This window comes from Mustela nigripes, chromosome 14 (genome assembly GCF_022355385.1).
Source record: "Mustela nigripes isolate SB6536 chromosome 14, MUSNIG.SB6536, whole genome shotgun sequence".
Taxonomy (NCBI): Eukaryota; Metazoa; Chordata; class Mammalia; order Carnivora; family Mustelidae; genus Mustela; species Mustela nigripes.
The window spans coordinates 61981552-61999499 of NC_081570.1; the positions used below are offsets into that span (position 1 = coordinate 61981552).

The 17948-nt window shown below is 38.3% G+C and overlaps 1 protein-coding gene across 1 annotated transcript; it reads left to right on the forward strand.

The window, feature by feature from the left end:
* Positions 1 to 33: 33 nt before the first annotated feature.
* Positions 34 to 17840, forward strand: TYW3 (tRNA-yW synthesizing protein 3 homolog). Its single transcript, XM_059375148.1, has 6 exons — positions 34 to 307; positions 3024 to 3104; positions 5063 to 5161; positions 5602 to 5673; positions 7955 to 8088; positions 16793 to 17840. Exons 1-6 carry the CDS (start codon positions 134 to 136, stop codon positions 17010 to 17012), a joined length of 780 nt encoding a protein of 259 aa, XP_059231131.1. The 5' UTR covers positions 34 to 133; the 3' UTR covers positions 17013 to 17840.
* Positions 17841 to 17948: the final 108 nt, after the last annotated feature.

A 17948-nucleotide genomic window follows, 5' to 3' on the forward strand; every position in this document is an offset into this window, starting at 1 on the left:
GGGCACGACGCGCTCCCGAACTGGGAACGGGGAGGAAGTTTGGGCCTTTCCGGCCACCACTCGCCTCAAAATGGCTTCCCCCAGGGAAAGGCGAGGGCTGATGTCAAAGTGAAGACTCTAAAGCCTTCCTCGCATGGATCGTTCCGCAGAGTTCAGGAGATGGAAGGCCCAGTGTCTGAGCAGAGCGGACCTCAGCCGGAAGGGCAGTGTGGACGAGGATGTGGTAGAACTTGTGCAGCTCCTGAATGGGCGAGAACAGTACTTCACCACCAGTTCCTGCGCGGGGCGCATCCTCCTCCTAGACGGGGTGAGGCCCTTTTGTTTCCCCGCCAGCCCTGCGGAGTGCAACCCCAGGAGCCCTGGGCCGCCCCCCACCCCGGCCCCCGTGCACCCCAGTCCAGCCTGTGCCAGTCCAGCCTGTGCTTGTCCTTTTGATAGGGGGTTTCGGCTTCTTTATGAAACTTCGAGGTTGAATTAGGCCAGTGCTTCTACAACGTTAACGGGTCTCTTAATCAGCGGGTGCTCTTTTATAACACAGATTCTGATTCAGTAATTCTGGGACGGAGCTGATGACACTACGTATTTCTGCCAGGCCCCCCGTGATGGCGAAACTGCTGGCCTGAGAATGCTCTGGAGTTGCAAGGATTAGAGAATTTGATTCTGAATAGTGGGGGAATTTAAGGACTTCCCAGCAGGGCGAGGCTGGGAGGCTTTTCTCTTCGATCGCGCTACCGAATTAACTGCTAGATAGAACGTCTCCGGAGTTAAGGTGTTTACTGCCTCCTAGTGGCCCGCTCCGTTATTACAGCTCTGGTAATTTTTACATTATGCTAAATAAAATAGCGCAGTGTGGGTTAGTCTGAGATAGTGGTCAAGCCCTCAGGCTTTGGAGTGATACTGCTTAGATTCTAAGCTAATTATGGGACTTACTGGCTTTGCGATTTTAGGAAGGTTATCTAAACTCAACCCCTCCCTGTTCTATGAACTGAGGATAATAGAGTATCGGCTTCTTAGGGATTTTACGTAGTTGAAATGGGATAATTTGAAACATTTAGCATCATGCCTGGCTCATATTAAGTGAGCTATAAAAGTTAGCTGCATGTCGATATTAATATTCGGATTGAATTCAAAGCATGCAAGACAGCACACTCACAAACTCATTTTTTAGATCCCTCGTTGACTGGTAATTTGCTGGTCCCCCAGGTTAGTGGGGTAGAATATTTTTATATTGCCACCATTGCCTCCTGTGCTTTGGCACTCTAGTTGGGCTTACTCTCTCATCTACTGCCCTGTTTTACCTGGATTTCTGTAGCGTTTTCTGATAGGTCACTGATCTACCATTCTCTCTACCCTAAACCATGTTACACACTGTTAACAGATCCACCTTCCTAAAGACAATTCTGTACATGTCACTCATCCATGCTGAAATCTTTTATTACACGTTTTTCCAACACAAAATCCAAACCCCTATTCTAGTATACCTTCCAACCCTTCTGCTGCTCTGATATTTTCTGCTACTTCTCTTCATGTTTATCTCTTCACTAGAATTGAGTTGGTCTTTTTTTCTTCTTATATTTACCACCCTTGCCTTTGTTCATATTTATTTTTCCTGAAATGTTTCCCCCCATGTCTGTATATTTGAGATGTGGCTTCCATAACTCCCCTCTCCCATCTGAACACAAGCATACATACCCATTTGTAAGTAATGACCGCTTCTTCTGAACTGCCTTAGGACTTCTTCTGAACCTCTTTTCATTTTATGTATATTATTTATTTTCATTTAGCCTTATTTTTGGGAAGGATTTGCATCGACTTACAGAAAAGCAATATAAGAAGAAAAATTAAAAGTGGGAAAATCTGGATGAAGGGACTATAGGTAAGATGAAACTAGAGATAGTTTTAGTTCCTATATATGCCCCTAGATTCTGTAAATTTGCTAGAGGTGAGTCACACATTTGTTTCTAACATTTAGAGCAGCCAGCATAAGATCAGATAAATGTTATTGAGGTTATTCAATGAAAGCAAACCAGTTACTTAGGACAGGCACAGCTCTTCCTCTTTACAAAGCTAGACAGCCAAGTCTTCTGTGAACTCACTGTAAAAACAATTACTTTGTAGAAGTACAGTGATTTAAACTAAGTATGGTTCCCTGCATCTTCTTTCCAGTCTCTCTGAGGGTAGAATATGTTTATAACCAAAGAATCTAATAAATATTTTTTCAGTTAATAAAAAACAAAACAAAACAAAAAACCCTAATGTTAAGGCATTGCTTCTCGAAGCTTTGACCTTGCAGTCCTAGCTCTGCCCTTTGATTCTATATATATAGTCTAATCCCAATGTTACAGATGTATGCCTTTAGAAACTAAACTTATTATAAGGGTGTGAACAGTCCACCTGTCACTAAAAAGTAACAGGTCCTGTGTGGGATTGGTACAGTGCTTTTTTAGAAAGGGAATTCCAAGTTGTTTTTTTGTTTGTTTTTTAAAATTTTGTGCAAGCCAAGGGGCACCTGGTGGCTCAGTAGGTTGAGTATCTGACTCTTTATTTCAACTTAGGCCATGATCTCAGAGTTGGGAAGCCTACTTAAGATTCTCTCTCCCTCTCTCCCTCTGCCCCTTCTACCCCACCTCCTACTCGTGCTCTCTGTCCTCTTTCTCTCAAAAAAAAAAAAATTTTTTTTTTTTTGTAAGCCAAATAAAACAACTAGAGTACAACTCAGGCTGCTAGCATATAACCCCTTAAAATAATCCCTTTTCTTCTGACAAAATCATGACCATATATCAGAAAATATTAAGTTTTATATCTTAATAAACAATTTATTTTCTTTCTATACCAAATAATTTGGTTTCATTTTTGTTTCGGGTTAACTTTACCCAAAACCTAGTGAATTATTCTCAGTAATACTTAAAATTACTGCTTGGGATTATTAATCTAAGAAAGCTTACAATTATGCTATGCATTATACTTACTATTTGTGTAAATATTATATGACTAAATTAAATTATGTTTTTTTTTTATTTTAGGGTATAAATGGTTTTGAGGTTCAAAAGCAAAACTGTTGCTGGCTACTGGTTACACACAAACCTTGTGTAAAAGATGATGTGGTAAGTTTATATATATAAACTTAGAAGTAAATTTTTAATTCAGACTCACATTAAATACATATGAAAAGAATAGCACATTCAAGGTAGATTTATGTGCTTAATTATAATGACTGAAGATTAGAAAGCCTAGGAGAATTCATTACGGTGACTTTTTTGATTTGGGAGATAAAAGTATAAATATGTATATAAGCAATAAGCATTACTTATTGCTCAACAGAAGACATCCCCTTGGACATAGAGAGTTCATGGATATTGACACAGAGTAAATAAAAAATTACTCTTCTACCATTTGATAACTCTGTAACCTGGAATAAATTATACAAGGAGAAGGTAGCTCAGAGAAAAGGATAGTACTATCTATATATTACCAGTAAACAGACATAAATCAGTTATACATTATTTATCTGGGTTGCTTCTTGTAAAGCTTCCTATCTATCCTGGGTTATTTAGCTTCAGAAATTAAAATGAGTTCATGTGAGTTTGTATTCGTTGGGCACTTTACATTCGCTATTCAGGTACTCAAGTGTTGTCTTAAGGTACTCATTCATTCTTCATCTCCTTATTTGGGTACTGGTTTTCTGCATATTGACCCGTGTTCTCTTCTGCTGTAGACAGTCTTTGTGGTAGAAAAATAGCTGCCAGGAGCCCCAGCAGAAACGGACTTCTTCTTGCTAATATCCAGGTATTATTTCCAGGCGAGTCTGAGTCTTCCTGCTTGGATTAGATGTTCTCCTCTTGAGATCAGTTATTTTTGCCAGAATGGAATGCTGTCCTTCATCAGACCTAGGCATTTGGCATTTCTGAGATTATGATAGCAGGAGTCATGAGTCATGATAGGGTCATGATTGACAGTCCCATCGGAATCCAATGGTGTGAAGAAGGGAGGATACTGCCCGAGGACACTAGGTGGACAGAAATAATAACCACTTTGTATAAATTCTAGCTCAAGACATATATGCATCTCAACTTCAATCTAATAACAAAGCATTTAAATAGGACTTTTTTTTTTAAGGTTTTGTTTATTTACTCGACAGACAGAGATCACAAATAGGCAGAGAGGCAGGCAGAAAGAGGAGGAAGCAGGCTCCCTGCTGAGCAGAGAGCCCAATGCAGGGCTCGATCCTAGGACTCTGGGATCATGACCTGAGCCGAGGGCAGAGGCATGACCCACTGAGGCATCCAGGCACCCCAGAACTTTTTTTTTTTAAGATGTTTTATTTTTTTTTTAAGATGCTTTATTTATTTTTGTGAGAGAGAGAGAGAGAGAGAGAGCGCGCGCGCGCGCGCGCGCGCGCACGCGCATGCGCAAGGGCACAAAGGGCAGGGATGGGCAGAGGAAGAAGCAGACTCCCTGTTGAGCAAGGAGCCCGATGTGGGACTAGATCCCAACACCCCAGGATCATGAGCCAAAGGCAGAGGCTTTACTGACTGAGCCACTCAGACACCCTGAATAAAACTTTCATATCATAAAAAAAAAAACCCAAACTTTCATATCATATTCCTTTATTTTTTTTTAAAGTAGGCTCTGTGCATGTTGGGTACAACATGGGCTTAAACTTGTGACCTCAGAATCGAGAGTCACATGCTCTATGGACTGGTCCAGCCATATTCCTTAATGAAAATTTATACCATATACCATATTCCATATATCATATACCGTATTCCTTAATAGAAATCTGTTTTGGAATTAAATAGAGTAATAGTTTACTTTCCAAGGTATGGCTGGAAAGAATGACACGAGGGGTTTATGGGAGAATTAGAAACCAGGTCTTTTAAAAGAATAGGCAGGTGGTTGGAAAAAGAGGACCAAGAAAACAGAGTGAAAAGTTATTGCAGAAAAAGTATACTGGATGATTCAGAATGTTTCTGGAAAAAACTGAAGTTGCATATGGTAAAAGGTCACCATAGAGAAGGATCATGTATTGGTGTCTGATGCCTAACATTTCTCATTTATTTAGATGCCAGCTCTGAGGAAAGCAACTGGTGATGCCATTTTGAAATTTGAACCACTCATTCTCCATGTGCAGTGTCGAGAGTTGCAGGATGCACAGATTTTGGTAACGTTTTTAGATTATACTTAAATTTATAGGTATGGGAGTAGATTTAATTCTTTTTTTTTTTTTTTTTTTTTTAAGATTTTATTCATTTACTTGACAGAGAGAGACACAAGAGAGGGAACACAAGCAGGGAAAGTGGGAGAGGGAGAAGCAGGCTTCCCTCAGAGCAGGGAGTCTGATATGGGGCTCGACCCCAGGACTAGGGGACCATGACCCGAGCCAAAGTCAGATGCTTAATGACTGAGCCACCCAGGTACCCCAAGGGTAGATTTAATTCTAAGTTTTAAATTTATAAAAAAATATATGATGTCAGTTTAATTAACTAGTTTTAAAATTTAATTATAGGTTTGAGGTTATATATATTTCTGCAATTTGTAGAGCTAACCAGTTTATCTAATTAGCCAGATTATCAGAATTTAACAGTTTATTTTTTTTAACAGCATTCAGTGGCAATAGATTCTGGTTTCAGGAACTCTGGCATAACCGTGGGGAAGAGAGGCAAGACTATGTTGGTAAGAAAACTTTTTTGGCAAAAAGCAGTTCTTTGGGCCTGAAGCGATTCAGATTATTGAAAAATCTCTTTGGACTCCCGGGCTTTAGTCTCTCCCTGCCCAAATCTTGCCATTCCCTTGCTGAGAAATTTTCAGTACTTTACTCTTTTCTATAGAGCAAAGTCAAGTTCTTAGATTTGCATTTGAGCTCTTATCTTATAGTGTCGTCCTCTACTTCCTTTCAGGCTGATTCTCTGTGCCCTCCTCATCCTAAATAGTCCAAGCTCCATGTAATCAGTACCATGACGTAGTGGAGAGAATCATAGGCAAGTGTCTAAAGTCCTCCGCTGGCTTACCATAGCTGTATTGCATGAACTCGGGCAAGCCCCTTAATTCCTCAGGGTCTCAATTTTCTTGGTCAAGATCAATCCACAGGAGGTCAGATCCCACTACTCTCACTTGATAAAATCCTGACCTAGGTTGCTTTTGTGCTATCATGGCAAAAGTGAGTAGTTATAACAGATACTGTATGGTCACAAAGTCAGAAATATTTACTATCTGCCAACCATGGACTAGATGATCTTTAAAGCCCTTGCTAAGCCTCCACCCTCTCTGAGTCCTTTCATGGCCAAATCAGCTCCTAGTGATTTTGCCCTGTTCTGACTGCGATAGTATTTATTATTTGTAATGGTATGGATTCTTGGCTTTTGAACTATTTCAGGTTTTCTTCCATTCTAGCTTCCTAGACTTTCCTGTTCTCTATTTTTAACAAATTTGCCATTTCTCAATAGAGATGGCTTACAAAAGAAGACACCTAGGAAAAAAAAAATAAGAAACATGCCTAACTAGAAAGTCAAAGCCCACAGTACTGGTTTGTGTCCCTGTCTCCTTCCTGTACACTCCATCTGGGAGCCCAAGCAAGAACAGAACCGTTCATTCACTTTCCATTCCTTTGTCTTCTGTGTTTAGTTACTTACAAGTCCTGTCACATCTGCCTCTAATTTCTTATGCCCAACTCCACCCTTCCAAGCCCTCTGTCACTGCCCCTACTTAAGCCATCATGATCCTCCCCCAGTCTTTACAGTGGTCTCCTGACTCGTTCTCCTGCTGTCCATCTTCTCCTTTCGTCCCCCCAGCCAATACGGTCAGAATCCCCCTTTTAAAAAAGTCAGGGTCTCCATATATTTCCCCTTGTATTCGAGGCCCTACCCAAACTATTTTCCACTTACCTTATTTATGCTCATCCTCTGCTAGCATACTTCTGCTCCAGCCAGACAGAAAACTCTCAGCTCTTTCCCAAATGTATCGTACTCTTTCATGCCTCCATGACTATAGATGAGCTGTTTCTCTGGCTGGAATGTCCCCTGCCCCCATTTTTATACCTGGTAAAATGGCACTTATCCTTAAAACCCCAACTCAAATGCTACCTTTCCCATAAAGCGGAGGCCTCAGTCTCAATTAGTTGTTCTCTTCTATGTTTCCTTAGCACTGCGTGTGTGTGTCTGTATACACTTATGGACACGTTCGTACATATGTGTGTGTGTCTCTCCTGGCATAACACCTATGTTGTCTTGTCACTCTTTGTTCACTATTTATTTCCTGTTTTAAAGTGTGAGCTCTTAAAGGCAGAGGTTATATTTCTTCTGTTTCTTCACCCCTTTCATGAGGCCAAAACACTGTAGATGCTCAATAAAAGTTCAACGAAAGAGTTTTTATTTCTTGTACTAGTTTTTGTTGCTGTTCTTAAACCATTTCCACCGTTTGGATTTACTCAGAACACATTGGCTGTTTCATCAAGAGGTTACTAAGATTGGCAACCCTAAAGCATGGAGAAGGCAGCCCCTTTGGGAGATAGTTACCAGGCATGGTTTATTTTCCTCTCTCATAGCCACACTCTGCTCAAGCAGCACTAAGAGGCTATTTCACATTCAGTCCATTTTGACTTTTCCTTGAAGCTTCTGTTGAGATTCCATTTTTTTTTCTTTTCTTTAAATAGTTTATTAAAGCTTCCTAAGCGTTAGTGAGAGTGAAATTGTCAGAGTGATTGGATTTTTGGCTATTTTCTGCTTTCCTAAAAGACAATGTATAGAATGACTTTCTTAAGAAATAACTTTATGTGATGGGAAAATCTGTTTAATCTCCTTTGATTGAGTTATGTTTAGCTAAAGTATATTAAAGTTAAACTTAAAGACTGTAATGGAACCAAACATGTTTAAACACAGCCCTAAATGGGACTTTTCTTAAGTTATCTTCAGTGTCTCTAGTGCATAAGTCATCATATCTAAATTGTCTGTTCCTGCAGGCTATCCGGAGCACACATGGCTTAGAAGTTCCATTAAGCCATAAGGGAAAACTGATGGTGACTGAGGAATATATTGACTTCCTGTTACAGATAGCAAATCAAAAAATGGAGGAAAACAAGAAGAGAATTGAAAGGTATATTAATTGGATGTTTCTATGGTACTCATATATCTAAGTCATCCTTGAAAATACTGATACACACATTTAACTTTTCTATTTGTAATCTTAGCACAGATCATAAAAAAGCGATCAAAGTAACAGATGAGAGTAGCCCAGACAGTAAAGGTTACTAAATGGAGTGTAAAGGGGAAGCTCCATCAGGGTAGTGGGACGTGACTGGTAGGAACAGGCATAAAGGGAGAGAAGCATCACCCCTCAGGTGAGAGCGCCCAACAGCAATGGGGACCATGACTGATGAAGTTGAAGGCAGCCAAGGAAGAGGTACACACTGCCCCCTGAATGTGATCTGCTGGCAATTATCTAGAATATCCTTTTGAGGAAACCAACCTGGTTAATTTTAGCTTAATAAATCTTTTACGTATGTGGCTGGTTCTTACGGATTAGATCTAGAACTGCCATAATTGTCCCAGGTGGAAGGATCATGACTATCAATTCACATCCTTATACCTTTTCTTCTTAAATTTTACCTCCTGGTAAATAAAACTCTTACATTACTTTCTTGCCAACTTTTTCATAAAAATAGTGTTTTGACATGAAGAGGTGACTGTGATGCTATCTTTCTTATATGAAGGGAATGCCGGTGATCTGGCATCAGCAAGATGTACGCTTCTGAGTTTGTCAAGGAGTGATGGCCAACTTAGCGTTTGTAATGTCCTTCCCTCCATCCCCACTTCCTTGGCTACCTCACAACCAGTCAGTCACCCCCTAAATTATTCTTAGATCATCTCTACTGTCACTTTCTTTATTTAAGGCCGCTGCAATAGCCTTGTTAGCTGGTCTCATAGTAGAATGTTTCTGGTGTGTCTCTCTGCCAAGCCATTCTTGGTATCACCATCAGAATCCTGTCTGTAAAGTGCAAAGGAATCCTATTATTTTACTTGCCTGCTTAAAATTCTTTTAATACCTACAATTTTTTTTTTTTTTTTTTTGAAGTAGCTAAGACTACACGTTCCAATGGTAGCAGTGTTGAATTTGGCTCCAGAGGCAGAACTGAATTTGAATCCGGGTTCCACCACAACTTACTCAACATCCTTGACTTCATTTGTCTTCCATCTAACTTAGGAGAAATTCCCATCTTAAAGAACAGTTTTAGTATAAATAGCATCTATATAATGACTGGCCCTATCCCTGTCATGTCATGGGTTCTCAGGATAGGGTCACTCTTTTCCTTCTTCAGTGACACCTAGAGAAAACAAACCTATGATCACATCATTACAAACCCTCCAGGCTTTCTTAACCAGGACTCCTCATTTGAACCACAGAAGTCACAAACTTATTCAAGCGACTGTTTCTCAGTTCTTGCAACAAGGGTATACATCTTCTATTGTAGATACATTGGAGAGAAGTTAACTCATTATAGACAATGGATGTCTTGGGGCATTGGAGCTTAATTTTCTAGTAGAACCCTGGTTGAAAAAACCTGAGTGGTTACCTGGCTACCAGGTGCTTTGAGCAAACATTCTAAATGAAGTGATCGTTTCAAGTAAGTACTAAGGAGCACCCAGCCACTTCCCCAGACTACTGAATTTGAACTACATCTAGGGATTTATTGGTACCATTCCATAAGTTTACTATGTTCTTAGATTGTATTCCGGTGAGGCTCTTTGCTAAAATGTAGGAAGTAACAAATCAGTTTCTCTGTTTCCTTACTTGAATTTCAACAAGATTATAAATATAGCCCAAGAGCAAGTAACTACACACCCTGGTGAAGTTAATTGAGCCACGTTCACCAGCTGTAAAATCAAATTACACTTTAAATCCATCGACTCAAAAATATGTTTTGAGATTATAGTATGCATGCTGCTATCAAGAGAGCCATGCTCATCATATAAAATCAATGAAAAATTAAAAGAAGGGCAGAAAATGTCTTAAGATACTGATTAGAAGATTACACGTGAATTCAGAAAGGGGGAACAAATTAGAGAGCTTCTCTGGGAACAGCTGTACATTCAACCAAATGCGGAGAAAAAGTTACCCTTCCAATGTGGAAAAGTGAAAAAAAAAAATACTGGAGGTGATAAGTTCTGCAATCAGACTTTGAGTATGAAATTGGTTTGTCATAGGACCAAAGTTTCACAATTCAAGTAACTATAGTAGAATTTTTAAATGTCAAGTCCTAATCAGTAATATGTCAGCAATAAGAAATAGTCTAGAAATGTAAAAATCAAAGTTAAGAGGTAAATGTTTTTAATTTAAGAAAAAAGGTCTTATTTGTGTGAAACAATTCCCAAACCCACTTCTTAATGGGAGGAATAAGAGAATTTTATATATAATAATTTCTAACTAAAAAATAGGAAGTTTGGAGATTTCTTTACAACTATAAGAGAAAGGTTCTGTTTGGATCTGTTAATAAGAGATCACGACTGACTTGGGTCCAATGAAACCACTATTTGACTATGTATGAGTAGAAGGAAATTAGCCATGTTCTTCTCTTCATGAGCTATATAGTAAGAAAATGGTAAATAAAGAGTAAAATGGCTGACTACATTGGCATATAGTACTGTTGATAAAACAAATTGGAAAAAAGGTCAGTTGTGCTTTTTTTTTAAACTTTTCTATTTTATGGTAAAATATATATGACATAAAACTTACCAGTTTTAACCGCACATTTCAGTGGCATCATGTACATTCACACTGTTAAGCAGCCACCACTGTCCACCTCCAGAACCTTTTCATCATCCTAAACTCAAACTCAGAACCTGTTAAACAACAAGTCCCCCTTCCCCAGACTCCCAGTTCCTGGTAACCATTCTATTTTCTATTACTTTGAATTTGACTATTCTAGGTCCCTCACGTAAGTGGAATAGTATACTTGTCCTTTTGTGTCTCGCTTATGTCACCTAAGTATACGCTCTTCAGAGTGTATCCATGTTGTAGCATGTATCACAATTTCACTCCTTTTTAAGGCTAAATAATATTCCACTGTATTTGTAGGTCACATTTTATTTATCCATTCACTCATCAGTGAACAATTGGGATTTTTCCGTCTTTAAGCTTTTGTAAATAACACTGTGAGGAACACATGTGTACAAATGTCTGAGCCCTGCTTTCAGTTCTTTTGGGTGTTTGCCCAGCAGTAGAATAGCTGCTGTGCCGTTTTCCACAGGAATTGCACTATTTTATATTCCCACCAGCCATGCACAAGGATTCCCTTTTCTCAAGGTCCTTGCCAATACTTGTTGTCTTTTGTGGGCTTTTTTGATAGATGCCATCCTGACAGGTGTGAGGTGATGTATTTGTGGTTTTGATTTGCATGTCCCTAATAGTCAATGACATGGAGCATTTTTTCATACAGCTATTGGCAGGTCTATGAAATTCTGTTCTGTCGCTCTCTGCTTTCCTTCCTGCTTGTGCTGCCTGTCGTTCCTAGCCTTGCCTTCAGCTGCTTCCCCATATAATTGATAGGTCCTCCAAATCTCTCCCAAGTCCTGAGCCTGTATAGTCAATAACCGTTGAAACATATCTAACTAGAATACTTCCATCAGCCTTCCCTCATTAGCTTTCTTGTCCTAGTCTCAACCCCATAGCCATTTCCTTGGTTCAGATTTTTTTATTATTTGCCAATATCGTTACAGTTTATTTCTCAGTACAAAATAGACATCTGAACCATATTGAATTACATTAATTAATTGCATGTGTGTCCTTTTCTTCCACTACAGTGCGGTCACATTGAAAATAGGACTGAGTTCTCCCTGCCACCAACCATACTCATACAGGCTTTAAATATTTCTTATCCCAAAACCTAAGGTAGTGTCCAGCTCATAGTGGAAAACCAGCACATGTTTATTGAGTTAATAATAAGCAATAAAGAACTTAAAAGTTAATCCATTAAATTGAGTTCCCCAAAGATAATGACAGTTTCTTATTTACCATTCTCTGAGGGCCTGGCATGAGAATAGTATTTAATAAGTGTTTGCTTAATTTGTTAACTTTTTCCATCCATAGTGCTACTTATGAGGCTTCAGAGCCTTAAATGATTATTCTGGAAGACGTGTAAGATGGTCTGGAGATAAGAGTGAGCGGTGTAGGCTCTTGGCACACAGTTCAGGTGAGAAGTAATAGGAGCTTGAACAGCAAGATGAATGGGAGTGATAGTGCAGAATGTAAACCAAACATGGTGACAGACTAGAAATGGGAGTAGAAAGGAGGAGGCGGCAAGGGTAACAGATGTCTTAGACTCCTTGTTGTTGCTGTCTTATTTTTAAAAACAGAACTAAAACAGGTAAATAATAAGTCACACATTTCCCTATTACTTAAGATCAAAGAAGCAAATAATATAAAGTGAAAACACATAACTTTATTTTTGTATAGTTTCTCCCTTGGATATTCTGTTCCTCATTTTTTTCCTCTCCTGTACCTAGCCAGCTTCTGTCCATCCTTATAATTCAGCCCCGGCATTGGGTTATTTCTCAAGGAGCATTTCATGATCTCACTTGAAGCGAGGTACCCCCGCTGTACTCCCCCTTCCTCTTGTCTGCTTCATGGTATGCTGAATGTGTCTGTACAGTTCTGCAGCTCACATTAAACCCTGAGCTGCTTGAGGGCACAGCTGGGTCCTTTCCCTCCTTCTCTAGCACCTGACACAGGCTCCGTCACATACCTGTTTTTTAATAAAAATGCTAGGGTTTAATCGAGTTAAAATCTAAATACATATCTGTGAAAATAGCTTTTTTTGTTATGTGTGAATAATGGAACCCTTAAAGGGTATGAAATTGTGGCTAGATTTCATTAATTTTATATTCCTATTTCAGAAGTCAGAGAAATATCAGCTCTTTATTGCAAGTGGTTCTCTAACTGACCTGAAAAAAAGAATTCATTTTCCTAGAGCTGCTCTGAAAAGTTCTGTCTTGGAGAGCGCTAAGTACAGGTTGCCCTGTGGCATGATAATCTGACTGCAGAAGTAGAGAAACTGAAGACAATTTGATTTTCTTTGGGGGTGGGGAAGATAGTTGCCTGTGCATACATTTCGTTTTATCTTCTGAGTTCTTTTTATTGTCTATGAGAGTGGAGAAAATTGCACTTTGAGAATTGGGCTTCAGAGTGCTCTGTAAAGGGGCATCGTATGAGGAGAGAGCATGTAATTGCAAAACAAATTTCTGACTTACTGAGAAAGTTTCCCAAAGAACTTTTTAAAAATTCCCTTTAAAAAACAAAAGGAAAACGTATTTGGAGTATTTGTTCTTGGCTTTCAGACAACAGAATCATTTTCCATTTTACAGTTGTTTTTGGTACCGCAAGGATGTAGCTTTAAATTCTTAGGTTCTTTAATGGAAGGTTAAAGTAAGGCACCTATTCCTCTTTAATTACTTTTTTATGTGATTGACAGGATATTTTACACAAGCTATTAATTCTCTATGATCATAAAAGAGCAATTTAATCTTATCTTTAATTTTCTAGGGATAAAGTATAATCCAGAAAAAAGACTCGGTGACCTGAGTCTAAAGTTCAGGGTTGGGTAGAGAATGGTAGAAAATGGAGTTGCATATCGTGGATAGCCTCTTATGATCAGATAGGGGTGATTCACCTATCATGTGAATCATTCTTATCAATGGAACAATGATCTGAAATGATTCACATCATTTGGTGGCATGATGAAGTTTTGGACTTACGTTTTATTTACTTTTTATTTTTTTTTAAGATTTTGTTTATTTATTGGACAGAGAGAGAGAGATCACAAGTAGGCAGAGCAGTAGGCAGAGGGAGAGGGAGAAGCAGGCTCCCTGCTGAGTGAGGAGCCCATGTGGGGCTCGATCCTGGGACCTTGAGGATCATGAACTGAGCTGAAGGCAGACACTTAACCAGCTGAGCCACCCAGGTGCCCCTGGACTTACGTTTTAGATAAAATGAGTCATTCTACTGGGTCATTGTGTTAAACTATTCTAAATAGGCAGTATGGAAGATGAAAAGAAAATCAGTCATTAAAGTCACCCGGGATGCTGGTAAGACCGGGAGGGAAAGATTATCCTGGGTGTAGAAATTTTCATGAATGTAAGATACTGAACAAAATATCGGTAGATGACATGAGGGGCAGATGAAGGAGTTTAGTCTGGTGAAGTGTTGGTGAGCCAGCTGCATTCTCACCTCGTCCCAACTCTGTTAGGTGAGATGCAGAAAAAATAAGTATACCCACTCGAGAAGAATGCAAAGCAGATGGTGTCTTTATCGGGGAACCAGGTTTCAGTTGGGTAAGGATAAAGGGGTACATTAAACTAAAAGGTTGTTACCATGGAACAGGGTCTAAAAAATTATACAATAGTAGTATTTTCCAAAGTCTTTTGCTGTACCTCTTGCTATACTGTTTTTCCTGTACTATACCTCCTCTTTGAGATTGAGTTATTCACCAAAGAAATACCTATTGGGTGTCTACTATTTGCCAGATATGGTGCTGGATATCAGGTATACATAACTGGTGAGTATGTAAGTTCTTGAAATATGGATAGGATATGGTGTAATCATATTAGGTACATATTAAAATTGGCTGGACTATTTGGAAACAGGTGACTATCTTGTTTTTTTAGGGCAATTTTAGAGCCTTTACAACTAGAACTTATAACCTATTCATTCAATTAAATAAGAAAATTGATCCAGGGGCGCCTGGGTGGCTCAGTGGGTTAAGCCGCTGCCTTCGGCTTGGGTCATGATCTCAGGGTCTTGGGATCCAGCCCCACATCGGGCTCTCTGCTCAGCAGGGAGCCTGCTTCCTCCTCTCTCTCTGCCTGCCTCTCTGCCTACTTGTGATCACTGTCTGTCAAATAAATAAATAAAATCTTAAAAAAAAAAAAAGAAAAAAGAAAAAAGAAAATTGATCCAAATAGCAATCTATTCCATAGTTGTCAAAAATTCCCTGTTATACTTTACATTATAATAGAACTTAAAAGCATGAGATCCCCACAGTAAACAAGGGGGTTCTCAGCTTCCAGATTACTCTGCTTGGGGACCTAGGGTAACACATCCATATTCACCTTTTTGTTCAGTGGTGGTTTATTCACTTATTTTTACCGGATGTCTTAGCATTGTACTATATGCTAAGAATGAAACAGAAAACATGATAGATAGGGTCCTTGGTCTCATAGAGTTTATATTCTATAAAAAAGTTCATATCAAGAACTTACTTTGTGCCAGGCACTGTGCTAAGTACTTACATAGGTCACTTGTAACTTTCTGACAACCCAGCTCGGTACAGGATAATGTCTGCTTTTCTAAATGAGGAGATCGAGACTCAGTAAGGGAATTAGCCTCCCTTTAACTTTCCTAGTGGCAAGCATGTGAATCACGTGCAATACACCATGCCGCCTCTCTGCCCTCCCACATGGCAGAAAACCTCTGTGTCAGGTGGAGGATTGGTTTAGGTGTTAACATGGGAGGAGAAAAGATGTGAAGACCAATTTGGGGGGAACTAACAGTTTACTGTAGCACACAATTAAAACCAAGGTAGAAATATGAGGAAAGGAAAAGAGTAATTCACATTAAAAAAAATCAAAATAACTAATAAACATGAAAAACAATTTCACTCGCAAACAAAAATGATAATTATTATTTTATAAGATATCATTGTCTCTTATCAATGTTTTTTTTATGGTAATATTCAACATATGAATGAAGTGATCTTTCAAGTACTGCTGTTAGAAGCATATGTTTTTGAACATCTTTTCTGGAAAACAGGTGGTATTTATCAAGAGCTTTACAATATTCTCCCTTTAGCCAGGCAGTTATATTTCTAGCGGTCTGTCCTAAATAAGTAGCTAGAAACTTATATCATACTATTTTTACTTTTTTTTTTTAAAGATTTTATTTATTTATTTGATAGAGACACAGCAAGAGAGGGAATGCAAGCAGGGGGAGTGGGAGAGGGAGAAGCAGGCTTCCCGCTGAGCAGGGAGCCCGATACGGGGCTCGATCCCAGGACCCTAGGATCATGACCTGAGCCGAAGGCAGAAGCTTAATGACTGAGCACCCAGGCGCCCCATCATACTATTTTTAAAAATGTTTGTCACACTGTTGTTTGTATTAGGGCAAGTTTGAAAACAAATTAAGGCCAACCTAGATGACATAATGTTATACTACTATTAAAAAGTGTTATTTTGTTGTTTACTTAGTGATACAGAAAATGTTTTTAATAAATATTAAATTTGATAAAACAATGTAAAACTATAATAATTCTGTAAAAAGCAGTAGGTATATGGGTACATATATAAATACATTAATTCAGAATACATTAATAAACTGGAAAGAATAAAAATACTGAGAGGTTATTTCTAGGTAATTCTGTAGAGGTAGTGTATTTTTAACCTCATATATTTGCCAAATTCTCTAAAGTGAGATTTTATTACATTTATCATTTTTTATAAGGAAAAATAATTACTCTTGTGTTCTTACCTTTTTTGTTTGGCTTGTTCATGTGGAATAGAAGTTGGGGTAGAAAACAGGTTGTTAAGAGGTGTTTCCAACCCAATTTTCAGGTGTGTTCTTGAAGAACTGAAAACACACTTCCTAATTAAATGATCATGTAAAAGTAAGAAGCATATTATTTCTCTGATTCATTTATATTTTAATGTTGACATGGGACATTATCAAATATATAGAATTTAAAAATTATAGATGTATTTTAGTTATTCTGTTTGAGAACACAAATATAACAGCAATGCTTATTTCTTTACAGGTTTTATAATTGCCTACAACATGCTTTGGAAAAAGAAACTGTTACTAACTCATATCCCAAAAAGAAAATCAAAGACAAAAATAATTCATCATATACTCGGAAGAAGAAAAGAAACCCAGAAGCAGCACATGACAAATGTATTACTGAAGAAAATGATGAAGATTGTGAAAATGATGATGACCCAGGAATCAGTATTACTATCTTCCCTGAAGATTACTAAGATTTGGTCTTGGTAGAATAATATTTCTAATAGATATTACAAAGCTGCTCTTTACAAGAGTATTTTAGTTTCTTGAGTGTATGAGCCATTCAGAGAAGCAAGACTTATTCTTTCTCTATATTTTAGAGAAATCCTTAGTTTTTTAAAATAGCTGTGTATAATATTTGCTCATTAAATACCATCCGTTTTAGTCACATAGAGATTCATTGCAAAAATGAAATTGACTTTTTAATGCCTCTCTTTTTTAAGTTTCAGTTTCTACTTCTGCAAAACAGAATTACAATACTCTTTCAAGAGAACCTTAACATTGGAAATATTTGAGTAAAAGTCATCACAATATTTGACTTCCTTTTTCACTTTGAAATCTCCAGCCTTTACAGGGGGATGAGCTTTTTCTTGTCACTGTGGAGTCCAGTGACAAATCCTTCCCTTTATTTTGACTTTGTGGAGAAAGCAACTGCTGTTGGACAGGACAAAATACCTGAACCCTCTTCACATTATTTCTCACAGACCAGAGCTTGCCATGGGCATGGTCTCTGCCACACAGGTGGGCCTGGTCTCTCACTAAACTTGGTCAGAAGTGATAACTTAAGACCTAGGAATCTTTACAGAATCCTTGTATACTGGTTTGGAAAGTTTCAAGGAATCAAAAGACTTGGGTCTATGTTATGACTGCTGCATGGAAGTTGGAGGGTCCTTGAACAAATCATTGAATTTCCAAGGCTTTCAGTTCCTCTTCTGTATAATAGTTCTGACACCTGCTGTATTTACATGACAGGAGTGCTGACAGCATCACGTTAAATAAAAATGAGAAAGTTATTAATAGACTTTTGCATATGTGTTACTATTTATTTCTCATTTATTTTCATTAGAAAATGATGCTTTCATACTGTATTTTCAGAAAGTATCAAATCATAAAAGTTATACTTAAAGAGA